This window comes from Globicephala melas, chromosome 16 (genome assembly GCF_963455315.2).
Source record: "Globicephala melas chromosome 16, mGloMel1.2, whole genome shotgun sequence".
Lineage (NCBI taxonomy): Eukaryota > Metazoa > Chordata > Mammalia > Artiodactyla > Delphinidae > Globicephala > Globicephala melas.
The window spans coordinates 14,567,956-14,585,999 of record NC_083329.1 but is presented as its reverse complement, the minus strand read 5'-3'; the positions used below and the strand labels follow the sequence as shown (position 1 = coordinate 14,585,999).

At 34.6% G+C, this 18,044-nt stretch overlaps 1 protein-coding gene across 2 annotated transcripts in view; it reads left to right on the top strand.

Moving 5' to 3' along the window:
• The window catches only part of ATRNL1 (attractin like 1), a 683,154-nt gene that overhangs the window by 448,056 nt on the left and 217,054 nt on the right, over positions 1-18,044 (top strand). The window contains exon 27 of one of the 2 annotated variants that reach the window (XM_060286202.1): positions 4,115-4,222. The exons of the other annotated variant lie outside the window; for it this stretch is intronic. Coding sequence (XP_060142185.1) covers positions 4,115-4,222 — 108 coding nt within the window. The remainder of the gene's footprint in view (positions 1-4,114; positions 4,223-18,044) is intronic. 2 annotated transcript variants of the gene reach the window in all.

Below are 18,044 nucleotides of genomic sequence, written 5' to 3'. Positions count from 1 at the left end.
TGAGCTTGCGCGTCCGGAGCCTGTGCTCCGCAATGGGAGAGGCCACAACAGTGAGAGGCCCGCATACTGAAAAAAAAAAAAAAAACTTGCCTTCAATCACATTCAGATGATATAGATTTCTATACTTTAAGTCAGTCCTTCATTGTTCATTCATCAAATACTCTTGACTACAAACTAAGTGCTGTGGGGAATAAAAAAACAAATATAAAATAGTTTTTGCCTTAAAGATTTCAGAAAAGCATGACGATTTAAAGAGATAGTGCCACTCTAATGTCATAAATAATTTGTAGGTGAGATGATCACTTCAAACTTGGATGGAGTAGAAGGACATTTGGAGGTATGGGGGGAGGACAGATAGAACCTGGACACAGGAGGAAAGACATAGGAAGACAACTGGAAACAGAGGTAGTTACTGTTTTCTTTAGTGTGTGTGTTTTTAAGGATTATTATCTGAAATCCATTAGAGCTGTAGCCTTCGCAGTGGTTGGAAAGGTGATTAATATGAACTTTTGGGGAATGATACGATATTCGAAGTAGTAGTATTGCATGGAAGCATTTCATATATACATTTGATAGAATCAATGACCATTCCCAGTTGCCAAATTTAAGCATGGATTTTCATATTATTTTTAATTTCATGGTTTGTTTTGTAAGAGATTTTGAATAATAAAACAATTATTATAGATAACAAACATGACACTAAGAACATCCATGATTTTAAAATGTTCTGCACAACAATGTTTATGGCAACATGATTATGATCTGTTGTATTATGATCCATTTGTTCTTTTGGCCTTTTCTTTCTCCTAAAAAATTGGCAACTGCAGACTAGTTATAAAATAAATCATCTGTTATATGGCTTCTTATCTATATATAAAATGTCAAACTTCATTTTATATAAAAATCATAATCACAAAATAAGTTAATTTTTGAAAGTTCTTAAGGAAGTACTCTATATTTCCCCATAAGTTTTAGGCTGAGTTTTTATCATTCTTAGTCACAAATGGCAGAAAGTTCCAAATCTAGATTCATTTTACCACAGTCATGACATTTCCCAACTGTCTCATAAATCTGCAACGTTTGTTAAAAGGGAGACTAATAGAGCAAAATATGTCACTAGTGCCAAAGAAAATGGGCCTGTGGTAATTAGCGTGCCATCTTTAAAGACAAAATTGGTGCTTGAAATTTAACATGATAATTGTACCAATGAAGCGTTACTGAGTTCTCACAATGTGCTAGATTCTGTGTTGAGCGGTGCAAGTGCATTATCTTGTTAGTCCCAATCTTCTGATATTATCGCTATTCCCGTTTATAGAGAGGGGAAAAAAAGCCTTAGAAAAGTCTACAGAATTTGATGATGGTACAATAGGTAATGGTTGGGGAAGCTGGGATTCAAAACAAGTCCTCTGAGGTCTAGGTGTAGGCACTATTATTAGCCCAACTTTGCAATGAGAATATTTGAGGCGTTGAGAGGTCTGAATAATTTGGTTAAGGTCAAACAGCTACAAAGTGGAAAAACTGGTATTCAAACACAGGTCCTAATTCCAGAGTCTACGTATTTTTTCTGTCAATATTTCCACTAAATTTTGACAGAATTTAAGTTGTAAGCATATCGTTTATATCTCTTTTGTTCTGACATAGAAGGGGCAAAATTCAGGAAGTAATGCATATAGATGTTAACTGGCAAGAGAAAGGACAATTGTTAAGGATATGGCTAAGAGCCAGGGACTTAGTAGCAAAGAGAATCTCACTTTGTTCCATTTTATTATTTTAGGGCCATCATATCAAAGCAAGAGTGTTTTAGGATAAAATTACTTACCCTCCCTGAGTTTCCCAGTCAGAACATTTGCATTAGTTTCCCAAAGTTAGAATGTCAGCCAAAGTCCTCGAACTAGTCCTCTGCTAAGCGACCCGGAATGAATTCATTTAGCTAATTCCCTGTTTGTATCCTTTACTGCACACTGTCTTGTGCTCTTATTATTTTTATTTCGCTGTGTCTTATTTTACAAACTACAGTGTTATGGTCCTGAACAAGAAAAACATTTTTCTTCTTTGCAAAGCGTACTGTAATAAGCATTCAATTCTTAAAAAGTGATGAAAACTCAAAGCTCAGAAGACAAACTGGAATCTTTTAAAATGCCTTTCTATCCTATAGTATATTTTTTTAAATGAATAAAAGTATCAATCACTGATTTTTCTTTATTATGAGTGGTGGGGGTCACAATAATACATTATTTTCCGGAGGAATCTATTCTTTTTCAAATATGGTGACTGTAGAATATTTATAGACATATTACAATTTGTGGTATTGAGTATTCATTAATTATATCTTGTAGACATTTTACTTTTACGTGTAGGGAAAAGGTAAGATGAGGAAAGAGAAAGTGTTCATTTAAAAAAAAAATCAATTATGTGAGATGCCATTTATAAGCTAAGGAAAACTAGTACAAATGAAGAAACTTTAATACAGATGTTAGAAAATCATGTTAAGATCCAAACTAGAATTTACAGTTTTCTCAAGGGAATTTTTATATTACGGTAGCAAAGGCAGTTTGTATATTTGTATGTGTGTGTGTTTATGTTTTTACCAGATAAAAAGAGCATTGTGTCTTCTACACTTAGCATCCCTTGGTATTTGGAGTAACATTATGTTTGCATTTTGCATAGACACGGTATTCAGATCAATTGGCCACTCCTATTGAGAGAGACACAAACAAGATTCTGTTTGCCAGCAGCTGTATTTTTAATAGTACAAATCTGAGTTTATATTAAATTGAATAATTCGGTTGTTTAAATCACATTTACTTTTTACTCTGAATATTTTAGTATGTCTTCATTACTCCTAAAAATACATATAATTTAAGAATTTAAACCACTACTGAGTAATAGTTGTATTATTTCTGTCCCGTATTAGCAAGTAGATGTTCTCTCTTTAATAATAAAAGCAAGACCTTAAATTATATTTTAGATGCTCATTACATGCACAGTTACTGCTGTGTCACAAGTGTTAAACAATAAACTACCATCAAGCGTTGGCTTTTGTTCCTTCGTCATCTGAAAGGGAAGTTTATGAATGATGCATCACAGTGCTACATACATTTACATTCAAAGACCAGTTGTTAATATTTGAAGTTACTTCCAGTGAATCTTTAAAAATCTGTGTGAATAATGAAGCCATTCATTGTATTCAAGGATCTTGCCTTTCTTCGATGATACGATTTTCTTCTCATTTGAAAGAGTATTTAATTGCATTGCTCATCCACTTTTAATATTTAATAATAATTGTATTAGCTGTGTAGAATGAGAAGGGCAAGATTTGCAATATCTAGTGCTGGTCATTAATTTTTTGTTATCATGACTTAATGAATATTATAATTACAAAGAGAGGCAGAAATGTAAATTAGCTGGGTACTTGGTTGGGACTTGCTGGTTTATTGGTTTTAGTTTGAGCAAAGCCCAGAAGAGACACAAACAGAAAGAAACAAATATCTGGAAGTGTTTTAGAAGCCCTGGCACACGTGTTTTGCAACCTACTAATCATTCCTCATTTAAATAATGAACATTTAAATAATGAACAGAGGCTTTGAATAAAGTTGAAAACACTGACAATAACAATTCCTGCAATTGACAGGGGATCTTGATGACTTACAAGGCTTAGTCTGGGCAGAGGGATATGTTCCTTTAATCTCTATTAATGCATTTTGACAACTTCTGATTATCTTTTCTTAAACATTTTTACTGTCACTTGCTTTCAGCTAAGACAAAAGCATGAGTTACTCTGAGTGGGAAAACTTGGCATAGCCATCATCATAATAGCACTTTTTACTTAAGTAGCAGCTCTCGTCTGAAGTTTTCAAAGTGCTTTTGAGTACATTTCATTAGGCTTGTGGGATGGAGGTCAGGGGAAATGTTCTTTGGAGGCACCATACATTTAAAGCCTCTATGGAAATATAACCCAGGCCATGGGGAGAAAATAATTTTCATTTTTAATGATCTAGATATGAGTATGTGTATTAGATGACTTCTCAGTTTTGAATGCCATTTTGTTCAAAATGGAACTAGATATTGTTGAATTTAACATGTTTTAAAACAAGTGATTTTTAACCCCCTCCAGCAACTGCTTCGAGAACGACAGCAGATGGCCAGCCGTCCCTTTGCTTCTGTTGATGTAGCCCTGGAAGTGGGAGCTGAACAAACAGACTTTCTGCGAGGGTCATTAGAGGTAGGAACAGTGGTGCTCAAAGGGGACCGCTGTGATTTGCATATGTATATTACTTCTCTAAGCTGCATCTGCTTGTGAAGCCAAACAGAGTCTGATTATCTAGACTTGACAAGATTCAGCTACATATGTTATGCCATTTTCAAGGCACATAGATTTAATAGTATGACATGAGCTGTAACAAAAGCCACTGGAGAATCTATTAGTCTAGGCAAGAGTGACAGACTGCTCACCTGGCAGCCCTTCCCTGATAAATAGGAGCTGAAGGAATTTAAGATATAGGTATGATGGAAGAAACACAGTGCCTGTATTTAGTCCTTGGAGTGCTTAGTGCCCCTCAGTTAACAATTCACATCATTCTTTATTAACAAAGTTGGCTATAAAAGGTGGGTGGAGATGAGTTGCATTTTAATTACATAGTTTCACTTTTTGAACATTGAGAATTCTGGAATATAATGAATATTTTTATATGATGGCTGTATTAGTATATGCTTTTATTGCAAATGCAGAAATAGAGTATGGTGAAAGAGAAATGATTATGTGCAAGTAAATGCGATATTAGAATCCTGAAGTAATGCATGAAATTTCTGAAAATAATAACCCCCAAAGAGGAAAAATCCACAGATTGTGATTAACATCTAATCAAAGCATTTTGAGGCATAGTAATTTTATTGTATGCTTGCCTTTTTAATTTATATTTCATATGTGGTAAGAGGTTTAAGCAGGAAGATTAACAAATACTATACAATTGAAATATTTTATTAGCTTTTTAAAAAGTACCCTTTGTGATTAACTTCATGTTGCTATTTTTAGACCTTACTTTTCTTCGTGGAAAGCAAGGAGTATAAAAATAGACTCCTCCAAATATCGAGATACAAATATAATTGATTTTGTCCATAGAATTTTTGGTCATTCTGAAAAAAATAAAGTCAGACCTCATGGATGCTATACAAAGGACCAGATTTTAGAGGGCATTTCTCTATGGAATTTTTTTATTAATAGCTTTTGTGTACTTGATTTTTTAGTACTCTAGATCACAGGTTGCCATGGAAGCTTAGAACATTAGAAAATTTATGGGTATATCTTCCATTACTTAGGGAGAAGTGCTCTAATTTCTAAGTTTACAGTAAGTGCTTTGATTTCATTTTGACCCTTAGTTTCAAATAACTTTAGTACGGAACCTTTAACAAATAGAAAACCTGAACTGTTTGAATCTAACTTCCTTTTTCTCCTCACTTGTTTAAAACATTCTCAAATGCTGCTAAAACTCAAGTGAAAAGAGACAAACGAATGTAAACGATACATACACAGGCCAAGGTAGAAAAGGAATAATCAGAGAACTAGAAAACTCATAAACTTAAGAAACAAATGTAATAACTATGTATCATCATAGCTGGTCAGTTGCTGCTTAATAGTGTTCAAGAAAGTATTCTCAGGTGTTTTTTTAACCTTAAATTTATTTTGTAGAGTTTAAAAAGTTCTACCTCTACTTTCTTTTCCCCCATATTTGCCTGGTAGTCCTTCTTTTATTCCTTTATTCCCAACTTCTCTGTACCCTTTTGTTTTATACGTATCCCTTGTAGAAAAGACTGTTAGCTTTTTATTTTCCCGGTCACTCTGTTTTTCTGTCTTTTGATTGGTACATTTAATCTGTTTACATTGACAATAATTACTGGTCTACCAAGGCTCATTTTAGCTACTCTGGGGTGTGTGTGTGTGTGTGTGTGTGTGTGTGCGTGCGTGTGCGTGTGCGTGTGCGTGTGTGTGTGCGTGTGCGTGTGTGTGTGTTGGTTGTCGTTGTTGTTACTGGCCTTGCTTCTTTTTGGTTCTTTTTCACAGCTTCTTTTGGATAATTTGATTTTCTTCTACTAAACTGAGTATTAAATACTCTATTCCTATGTTTCTGGTAGTTATCCCTTACTTACCAGGATTCATAGAAATGACTATTTTTCCCTATCGGTGTCTAAAGCTTATTAATACAAATTCCTGCCCTGCCCATCTGAAACACAGTTATTACTTTAGCATGCTTTCAGCTCTCTCTGTTTCTCCCACCCTGTGTTAATACTGCCTGGAATTTTTGACCCAGATATTATAGGTGCAGTTTTTCTGCATCACAGCATATTTAAATAACGATGAACCACCTTTACTCTCCTTTACTTTTTGTGTCTAGTTGCTTGCTCATGCATTTCTTTCACTTGTCACTAAAGTAAATCCTCCAAATATTTTCTTCAAAGAGAAACTTTATGTATTTGAGACCTTAAATACCTATATACCAATATATTGATTTTGTCCTCACATGTAAATAATAGTTTAATTAGATATAAATTTTTGTTTCAAAGTTGTCTTCAAAACTTTAAAGATATTACTTCGTTGTCTCAAGTCTGGTGTCAGTTTGATTATTTGTCCTTTACTAATGAGCTCCATTTTCTTTTTGGAATCTTTCAGAATTTTCTCTTGTTTTTCAGTGTTCTTAAATTTCTCTCTGATATGTAAATATGATCCTATTTGGCACTCTATGTACCCTTTAAATCTGCAGACCTGTAACTTTGCACAGTTCTGGCTAATCTTTTTTACTATTTCTCTAAATATTTATTACTCTATTCTCTCTCCTTCTGGAATTCCTATTAGATACTCTTGATACTTCTTGTACCATCTATATTTCATAGCTTTTCTCTTATTATTTCCACTTTTTAATCTCTTCCTGATGCCTCTGGGAACACTCCTCAACCTGGTATTCCAGTATACAATTTTTTTCTTAGATTGTATCTTTTCTGCTGTTTAACCCATTCATTGACTTCATTTCAACAATTATATATTTTGTTGTTAATACTTGCAAGTGATTTTTCTTCATAACTGCTTGTTTATGGTTCATATTTCTAATACCCTCCCTTACTTTTCTGAAATGAAACCATTTATTATATTTAATTTAAATAGTTTCATATTTGCCATCCTTTAGTATAGACTGTTTCATTTTTCTATTTCTTTCATGGTGCTTACAGTCTTTTTTTCACTCTTATGTTATTCAGTTAACACGTATTTTGTCATTAAGATCTACTTAAAAATAGGCATAATACCCTTGACTCTAGATTGTGCTCTTGTAGGTCATTTAGAGGTTGGAGGTGAGGAAGCTGTTCATAATGAATAATCTGGGCTCAAGCACCACCGCTCATTTGCCACGGGTGTCCCTTTCACTGCAGAGAACTTTCTATCTAGTACTTCTTTCCCAAGCATTATTATCAGATGGTAGCCTCCCTCTGGTATAATTGCCAGGTCAGCAGTTGAACTGGGGAGAAGTGAATGCTTAGGAGTTGTCCAGCCTCCTGCTAGTGTGGCTGTAGGATCCCTCACCCTAGCAGAGCTCTAGAACTCCTTCGTCATTAGTTTGCAGCCTTGGGCTGGCACTGGCCTGGTTCTGATGCTTTTCTGCCCCACAGCAGGCAGGGTAGGCGTCAGTCCACCCAGGACAACGTGGACTCCAGTCCTCTTCTAATACAGGTCACCATTTACTCCCTACAAGAGTCCTAATCACTTTCAGTCTTTCCTAGTGTTTCTTCAAGACTTTGTATTAACCCCTGAGTGTGTCCTGAGAGTCATCAACCTTCTGATTTCTTATATGTTATCTCTGTGTTTAAACTCAGGGGAGGGACAAGTGACTCATTCTGGCTTGTCATTTTTTGGCTGCAGGACCGTATGTGCAAGTGCTTTGTATTCCATAAAGCTTTATGTTAATGTTGGTATTTTATTTTCTTTTTTATTATTATTTAGTTATATGAATAACTGGTATGCCTCTATTTCTTTTGTATCACTTGTTTTCTAAAACTTAAATTCAAAACCTCAAAGAAGAAAAATACCTACCTGCATACTCCCATTTAGAAAGCCCTTTTAATCTGGGGATCAGGTTCTACTTATCAATGTATAGTATTGTTAGTTTTTTTTGAAACAGCTTTATTAAAATGTAATTCATATACCATACAATTCACCCATTTAAATTGTAAACTTTGATGGGGTTTAGTATATATACAGTGTGTAACCATCACCAGAAATCAATTTTAGAGCATTATCCAAAAGAAACCCCATTCCCTTTAGCAGTCACTACCCCCTCCCTTTTTCCCCAAGCCTCTCTCTTAGCCCTAATCTACTTTTTGTCCTTATGAGTTTTCCTCTAGTATATTTTCATTCCATTTCATGTAAATGGAATCATGCAATACATAGTCTTTTGTGACTAGCTTCTTTTACTTAGCATTATAGTTTCAGGTTTCGTTTCATCCATGTTGTGGCATGTATCCGTACTTCATTCCTTTTTATTGCCAAATAATACTCGATTTTATCGATATAGCATATTTTGTTTTTGCACTCATCAGTTGATGGACATCTGGGCTGTTTCTGCTTTTTGGATATTTTTTAAAATGCTGCTATGATTATTTGTGTACAAGTTTTGTTTCCATTTCTTTTGGGTATGTAACAAAGAATGGAATTTCTGGGTAATATGGTAATTTTTCATTCCTTGTTGAAAAGACTTTCTTCCTCCATTGAATGATCTTGGGAATCTCGTTGAAAATCAATTGATCATAAATGTGAGAATTTATTTCTGTAATCTCAATACTATTCCATTAATCTATAGGTCTGTCATATAACAGTACAGCACTGTTTTGATTACTATAGTTTCGTAGTAAGTTTTGGGATTAGAAAATGTAAGTCCTCCAACTTTCTTCTTTTTGAAGATTGTTTGGCTCTTCTGGGTCCTTTGAATTTTCACATGACTTTTAGGATAAGTTTGTCAGTTTCTGCAAAGAAGCCTGTTAGTACTTTGATAGGGATTGTGTTGAATCTGTAGATCAATTTAGGAGAACATACAGTATTTTAACATTCACTTTTTTAAGGTGGTACTTTTGTTAATTGAGTGCCTTTATCCTCCATCCTCAAAACCCTAAGTTCAGTACCAGGTTTCCTTCATCTTGATAAATAATTATGATTTCTGATATTTAAAGTTCCCTATATTCACATGTCTAATAATCTCAAGAAAATTGACAACTTAGAAATTGTTTTTGAATTCAGGTTGAAAGTACTGTTGTTCAGTAGATTGTTTTTAGATCTTAAATTGTTTACTTCTTCCTGTAAAAGTTAAACATCAGAAGTAAATATTAGCAGCTAATGCTAATTTCTTTCGTTGACATACTTTAGAAAATAATAGAGGTAGAAGCATAAAGTTTAAAATTATATTTTGTTTTCTTCTTTTCTAAGCATTTTGTAATAATTACTACTAAGTAGAAGTTATCTATCTGCTCTATATACACATACATGTGTGTACATATACATTTATATGTGAGATTTATTTTCCATTGTCACAGTACGCTGGAAGCTGCTCCAAATTGCTCTTTTTTATGTACATAACTTAGTATGATGTGGTTTATTGATCTGCTTACACGGCAAATTCTGAAGCCTAGGCCTATTCTGAAATAACATTAAGGACTTTATTTAAACCTAGAAAATTAAAGTAATTGTAAAGTTCCTCTGCTGGGTTTTTCTTAAAATTCAGTGATTAAATTCGACACAAAGCCATAAGTAAGCTGGCTATTACTATTCTGTAAATATTCATTGAGTATTCATAATGTGGTAATTTCAGGAATGGATTCCTTTTAAATTAAATTGGACTTACGTGCCACTCTGAGTTCCAAATCTGTACAGTCAGAGGGAGAATGTAAGGTATAATATGAAATTAATTACCTTTGATACATCTGTAGGTAGTGGTACTATACACCAGAATGTCCTGTTATATGAAGTAGATGTGTTCCTGAAAATTTTATATATAAGTTAATTATATTTTTTAATGAATGAGGAGTATTCAGTCTTCACAAGAACTTTGTGTAAACCCTAGGTGTAAAACTCTTTGTGAGTAAAAAAAAAAAATTATAGTATGAATAATCCCCCCATAAATTATCTGTTTAAAAATCTGAATCATTGTATTTTTCTAAATTATAGTGACAAAATACATTATTAAAATTTAATAAATGCACTTAGAATGTAAATTTATATATAAACTCAATTTATTAGTTGGCTTTAAACTTATTTTTAAAAGAGGGTTATTTTTAGGACTTCACTGGAGGTCCAGTGGTTAAGACTCCATGCTTCCACTGCAGTGGGCACGGGGCTCTATCCCTGGTCGAGGAACTAAGGTCCCGTATACTGCACAGCACAGCAGAAAAAAAAAGGGGGTTATTTTTGTGGTGACCTTTTGACCCATATAGTATATATTTATCAGTTTTCTTCCACCAAGTAAAAGCATGATAATGTATGGTAATTGTTTAACAGATTTTTATGGAATGTTCCATATACATCAGGCACTGTTCTAATAAGCACTTGAGAAACATCAGGGAACGAAACAAAGAACCCTGTCCTCATGGAGTTTATATTCTAACAAGGAAAGTAAGTTATTTAATATGTTAGGAGGTGATAAGTACAATGGAACAGGAAAAAATAAAGCAGGATAAGGGTTTTGGGAGTGCTTTTTGGAGGTGGGGAGAGTGTGCTGTATTGAATAGGGTGGTTGTCAAGGTGACCTCATTGAGAAGATGAGAGTTGAGCAAGGCTTGAAAGAGGTGAAGGAGTTAACCAGGCAGCAGATTCCTAGGGAAAAGTGTTCCAGGCTAAGGCAATGGCTAGAGCAGGGTCCCTAAGGTGGGCATGCTGGGGAAGTTCATGGAACAGCAAGCATAGGGTGGGGGCAGGTGCAGGAGGAGGCAGATGATATAGGGCCTTGTAGACCTTTGTAAGGATCTTGACATTCAATCCTACGTGAAGGGGAGAGAACCAATTGCAGGCTTTTGAGAAAGGACTGACATAATCTGTTTCTAGAAAGATCACTCTGCCTTTTGGGTTGAGAATAGTTTGAAAGGTGATATTGTATAGTTTCCTGAGAAGCAGACAGTAAGACAAGGAATTGGTTCATTTGAAGGATATGCTGGTAGGGAAATGGAGCCATGAGAAAGGGAATGGAGAGCAGTCAGTACCACTATGGACAAGTAGGGCTTAATCCCATCGGGGAAACTCTGGGAGTCAGGGTAAAATGCACGTCAGACTACAGACACCAGGACAGTTCCTCACCTCCCTCCAATCACTGGTTGAGGGCCACTTCCCAGAAGGCCAGAGGAAGCCCTCAGGCAAAGAAATGAAGGCTTTGGCATTGGAAGTTAGCGGAAAACTGACATGGTAACTGGGCGGGGGGACGGAGGGGGGAGTGTAAATCAACCCAAAGTTTCTGCTACTAGGGCAAGAATAGAGGGAGAGAAACTTGTTCCGAGGCTACTGTAGGAATCCAGGCAAGGGATAATGCTGGCGAGAGGCGAGACCAGGGTCATAGCAGTAAAAGTGATGAGAAGTGTTCAGATTATGGACTTTGCTTTTAAAGTCATTATGAGTATAACGTTCTCATTTTGAAAGCCTTTCAAGAGACTTTGTGTTTGTAAAATCCAAATAGAAAATAAGACAGGATTTTCTCTCTTTAACTGGCACTGTAATAGCTCTAAAACTTCTGAGGCTGTTGTGCTTACTCATTGAGAGGAATAGTCACATTCTCTCTTAGTGTACCCTCTCAAACAACAAAATATATGCTTTTCCTAGGTAACTGATAGAAACCATGAGAAAATGAGGTAAAAGAACCTAGAGCCCCTTAAGTGACTTAGATTGACTAGGCTCGTTAGATCTGGTGTCACATGAAAAGTATAGCATACAGTTTGATCACAAACAAGTTAATTTTTAGCCCATTAGGTTGAAATGATGATGATGTTAAGAATGTACATTCCCTGTTTATGGTTATTTGGGGGAAGAGTAGTGGTAGGAAGGAAGAAGGGAGGGAGTTGGCAGTTTTATAAACTTATATGAGTCCTCAATTGTCATTGACGGTTTTTGCTGGGATATTATTCTTTGTTTCTATTTTTATTTTTAATTTTTTTAGCCAATTATTCTTCTACCTCTAATATTGAAAAACTGGAGACCACTTTAATGGCCAAAACTAAAGGATTTGTTAGTTAATTTATTATATTTTACAAAATGGTATATACATTGTGATCTAATTTTTGATAAACATTGAAAAGGATCTGGTCTAATAAATTCTTAATAATAGTTGTATCTAGGTGGGTAGTTGTATCTAGGTGGGTTATTCTTTTTGCATATCTGTATTGTCCTTTCTGTAATGGCATGCATGGCTTTTTTTTAACAGGAAAAAATAAAACCAACAGTAGAGTGAAAATACAAAATGTGAAGGTTTTTTCCCTTAAGTTTTAGACCCTTTTACATCGACTGCGTACTTGGGGGCTTGAAATTTTGCCAGGTATTTAACATGAATGTTTCCAATCATCATTTCTGTTCTAGGGAACAAAAACTCTTATGCATATTGTACATATTCTGGACTGCCCTGTTAACCTTTTTACTCATCATAATTAATTTATCCACATTTCAATTTTTGAAAAGGTAGATGACCATTGGGTTATATTCTACAAAATTAGGGCTTAGGTGTTCACCAAGCATGCACTAGAGAGTGCTTTCCAAACAATAGAGATGAGGATTTATATGCCAAGGTAAGGAGCTTGAACTTGAGCTTCGTAGGTCATGAGAACAAGTGAAGTGCTTAAGTTGAGTTTAAGATACTATTTTTCAAAATATATTTACATATACTGTCTCAATCTCATGTGAACCTAGGTCAATCTTATAAAACCCGAAGCAGTTTTTGTTTGTTCTATTTACTATTGAAGAAACTGAGGCTCTGTGAGCTTAAGACCCTTGGTGAAGATCACAGTTTAGTCATCAGTAGGGCAAGAGCAGGGTTTGTATCTCAGATTTTGGCCCAAGAAATTTCTTTTTCACGGAATCCTTAAATATTCTGATTTTAGTTCAAATTGAGAATACATTTTAGGCCCCAACATATCTCTGGAATATTTTTTCTTGTAAAGCTGTTTATAAGCATAGAATTACCTAACACTTCCGTAGATGCTCGTGTAGTCATGAGTAATTGAGACAGTTCAGCCTAGTACACTACATAAGAAAAAAGGTGACGAGCACATTGTTTAAATCAAGGCCAGGCACAGTGAGCGTCTCTCATGTTAAGAGCATTGTTGGCTTTGCTCCCAGAGCAGCGTGAGCCCAGTTCTCCGCTGATGGGTACAGCCAGTGGCCCCTCTGGCATTTCATTCCTGGCCTGGCATCTTCATGGACAGTAGTTTCAATGGTTGGACTGAGGATTTTCTGGGTTTCTTATTTTTCAGAGATTTATAGCTCTCTTGTGATACTTAATATTTTAATTATTTTATTAACATTTATTATCAATATTCTGATTATAAAAATAATAAATCCTCATTGTAGAAAAAAATGCAGAAATAATCAAAATTAAAGTATTCCATTCATAAATATCTATTGCCAGAACTTTTATTTCCTTCCCACAATATTTTCCTCTTACACATATGTATTTTTTTTTACATCTTTATTGGAGTATAATTGCTTTACATTGGTGTGTTAGTTTCTGCTTTATAACAAAGTGAATCAGTTATACATATGTTCCCATATCTCTTCCCTCTTGCATCTCCCTCCCTCCCACCCTCCCTATCCCACCCCTCTAGGTGGTCACAAAGCACCGAGCTGATATCCCTGTGCTATGCGGCTGCTTCCCACTAGCTATCTATTTTACGTTTGGTAGTGTATATATGTCCATGCCACTCTCTCACTTTGTCACAGCTTACCCTTCCCCCTCCCCATATCCTCAAGTCCATTCTCTAGTAAGTCTGTGTCTTTATTCCTGTCTTACCCCTAGGTTCTTCATGACATTTTTTCTTTTTTTCTTAAATTCCATATATATGTGTTAGCATATGGTATTTGTCTTTCTCTTTCTGACTTACTTCACTCTGTATGACAGACTCTAGGTCCATCCACCACATGACAAATAGCTCAATTTCGTTTCTTTGTATGGCTGAGTAATATTCCATTGTATAGCATATATGTATTTTTACAGAATCGAAAGTATATTCTATATGTGATTTTGAATTCTATTTTTCTCACCAAGTAGTATAATAAGAACATTTTGCACTTCTAAGTTTGATTTTAAAATGCCATGTTGTTTTGTAGTATAACATAATTTATTTGGCTGTTTTATTTTCAATTAGTTTGATTCTAATTTCACACTATTATAAATAAGGCTTTAATTAATGTTTGTACATAACTCTTGATCCTAACCTATAAAAGGTAAACTGCTAGATCAAAAATTATGACCTGTCATGGATCTTGAGATATTTTGCTTACTTACTTTCCAGAAATGTTCTTTTTCAAACTACCTGTAACAAAGAATGAGAATTCCTGTTTTCCTACATCTTTGTCAAAAATGATTTTTAAAGCATTTTAAAAACAATTTTGATAATTTGAAATATGAAATGTTATATTCTCCTTCAGATTTCTTATTGTTAGCAAAATCAAATATTTTCATATTGTCTTTAACCATCTGTATTTCTCCTAGTTCATTTTATTGGCTATTATTCCCATGTCCTCTTCTGTTTAATAGCATTTACTGATAGTAATCTGATTACACAAGAAATTCTATATTAGTCACAGAAAATTTGGAAATGATTCATAGCTTATTCAGTATATTTCTTCATCCTTCTATTGGAACTTTTTTGCTTCTTATTTATAAATCACATATATTAAATGTTTGTAATTTTCTGTTACAGATATTTCCCTTCTGGATATTGCTATTAAAATGTTATATTTTCTCTATTTTTTTCTACTAATCAAACTGGTTTAGTAATATTTTCAGACATTACTTTTGCTTTCTATTTATCCTGAATTTTTAATTGTTTTTCCTTCTTTGCTGGCCTTCTCTTGAATTGAAGATTTTTAAAAATCAGTATTTCCTTTTCTCCTCAACTGATATGCATATTATACACTCTTTCTCCTCTTTTGGTGATTACTCTTAAAATTTTAGCAGGCATAGTTTCAGTCTGAAACTAATGAGCTCTTCCCAAACGATAAAAGGTCCTAAAAACAATTTAAATCTTGTTTTCATCTTATATGTCACAGTTATCTTATTTGTAGTTCTATGAGTTTTGTCACCCCTTGAATTAAACATTTTTATTGTTGCTGTTTTACACGATCAATATGTGTTTAAATTTTCCTATATAGTCACTATTTTCTTTGCTCACTGTTCTTTGAATTCAGAGCTTCCTTCTGAAATGTTTCCATCTTCCTATTATTTATCTTTAGAAATTGCTTTGGCACATGTCTTCTGATAATAGACTCTCAGCTTGCGTCTCACTGCCTGCCTCTTCAGTTTCACTCAAGCCCTGGAGCATCCCCATTGCTTGCAATCTAAGAAATGTTTTGGAAATACACATTATCAAGCATCCAGTTTCTTTACAATAGGAGTGCCATACTCAAACATTTTGTTTATATGAAAATTGTTCTGGCTTTGGCTTCCATTGTTGCAGCTGAGAAATGTTCTGACAGTATAATTGTCATCCTTTTGTAGAAAATCTAGCTTTTCTTACCAATGACTTAAAATCTCTTTGTCTTTGGTGTTCTGCAGTTTTACCATGATTTTCCTAAGCATAAATTTATTTGTATTTATCCTTCTTGGAAGATTTTGTGTTTTCTAGGTCTGAGGATTCAAAGTCTTTGTTTACTACTAAAAATTCTCAGTTATTATCCATTTGAGTTTTACTCTCCTCCATTTTCTGTTTTCTCCTAAGATTATGTTTAGATGGATGTCAGATCTTCTCATTCTACCTTGAAAACCTCTTAATCTCTCAGTTTAGTGTTTTCCATCTCCTCTCTCTGTGTTTCTTCTGGCTTATTTCTTCAGAGCCTTGTTACAGTTCACTACTTCTTTGTTCAGTAGTATATAATCTGCTGTCTACCCTAGCCACTAGGTATCTTTCAACACATATTTTTTTCATTTTTAAAAGTTCTGTTGGGTTCTTTTCAAATCTGCTTAGTAGTTTCCGAAAGTCTCTTCTTGCTTGCTAGTTTTTATTCCCTCACATTTTATTCCAAACATTTTAAAAAATTTTATATCCAATCATTTTAATACCTGAAATCCTTGGAAATCTAAATCTATCAATTTCTTTCTGTGGGCTTTCATTCACTGTGGCTTATTTCCTGGTGTGTTTAGTGATCCTTATGAGCTCCCATTTGTTTTGATCTTAATCTGTGGTTTTCTAGAGGCCTAAATATAGAATGCTGTTCTCCAAAGAGGATTGCTTCTGCTATAAACCAAGACCTGCCATTATTCTTTAACCATTTCTTCCAGAGTCCCTGGCAAAGTGCAGGGATCTCAAGTTCAGCTTTCTTGCCTTGTAAGTTACTTATATCAGCTTTTATCCTCAGGGCAGCTCTGCTTTCATGTTTGCTTGCTGCTCCCTGCTCCCCTTTCCAGTTTTAGCTGGTTGCCTTGGAACATTCCCTAACTGCAATGCTTTAAAAAGAATTTGGTTATTTTGTAGTGAGAGGACCCTACTTAAATTATAGTTTGTCTTCAATAGTAGCTCAGTTTTCCTGGGTGCAGGTTCTCTTCTTTTTGGATTGATGCTCTTCTCCTGGCATTAGCTTGTTATATTCATTATCACCACTTTGAGATTCCAGTATTGGCAACCTCTGAGGAGGTGGAAGGCCACAGGCGTGGGAGGGTTCTCTGTATTTGTAAATGGTTAGTGATATAGAAACAGTCAAGCCACCAATTTCCTACTGATCTTTTTGTACTCCCTAAGTCTCAGGAACAAGGAGGACTCGGAATACCTAGTATGTTTTTTCTTAGCTTCTTAGGGACCAGAGAGCCCAAGGATACTCTGTCAGGGATTATACTGACCTTCCTCTTGGTATTTACAGAGCTCTCTAGACCATGTCTCTGTAAAATTCATACCCTGGGTGTTGATGCTAATTTCTATGCACTTCCCCAGTTCAAAGAGGGTAGCGTTCGGCAGGAGTTCCCTCAGCCAGAGCTTCTACAGGACCCAAGCCCTGTTTGCACATAACTACCCATAGGCCACAGGAACCGTTGGCCTCAAAGATGATTTTCAGTTGGTAGTAGAGAGAAGTAGACTGTCAAGGTCACATCTTCTCACATCCCTCATAACAGATGCTTTAGAAGACAAAAGGCTTTCTTATTTTAAGAAAATTATTTAGGAAAAAATGGAGATTTTTATAGGCACATTTTTGGTTCTTGAAGTAGGGAAGGATATGGATTCCCCAGGTGCATTTAGAATTTTCTTTATCTTTCTTCTAAAATTATAAAAAGACTTCTCTTCACCAAGACCGTTCAGCAGAAAATGTTTTCAAAAAATTTTTCAGAAATATAAGATTTGGAATTATAACAGAATTATAATGGATTTCATGATTGAATGGAGCATGAATTAAGAATTAAAGATGATTGATTCTTCAGAATTAACATGATAAGAATAGGACCCATTAACATGGGATGAATGTAATATAATACTTAAATTACTGGAATCTGCATGGTTCTAAATTGATATAATCAGAAGTCACAATATGTTTAGACATGAGAAAAGTCATCTGTTTATATTCTTAATACCTAGCTTTATAAATGCCTTAGATTAACTGTACTTGTAAGTAAAGTACTGCTAGCATCTTTCATTCAGAATTCAGTGAGTTCAAAGCTAAAGATATGTATTTATATTTTTTATGCACTTTCAAAATTAAAATTTTATAAATGGAAGTTTTCATTGAGCTATTAAAACTTTATGGTTATCTTATCTTAAATCACTTAGAATGAATATAAACTATCTATGATGCAGAAAAATATAAAGATGAAAATGAACAACAACAAAAACGTAAG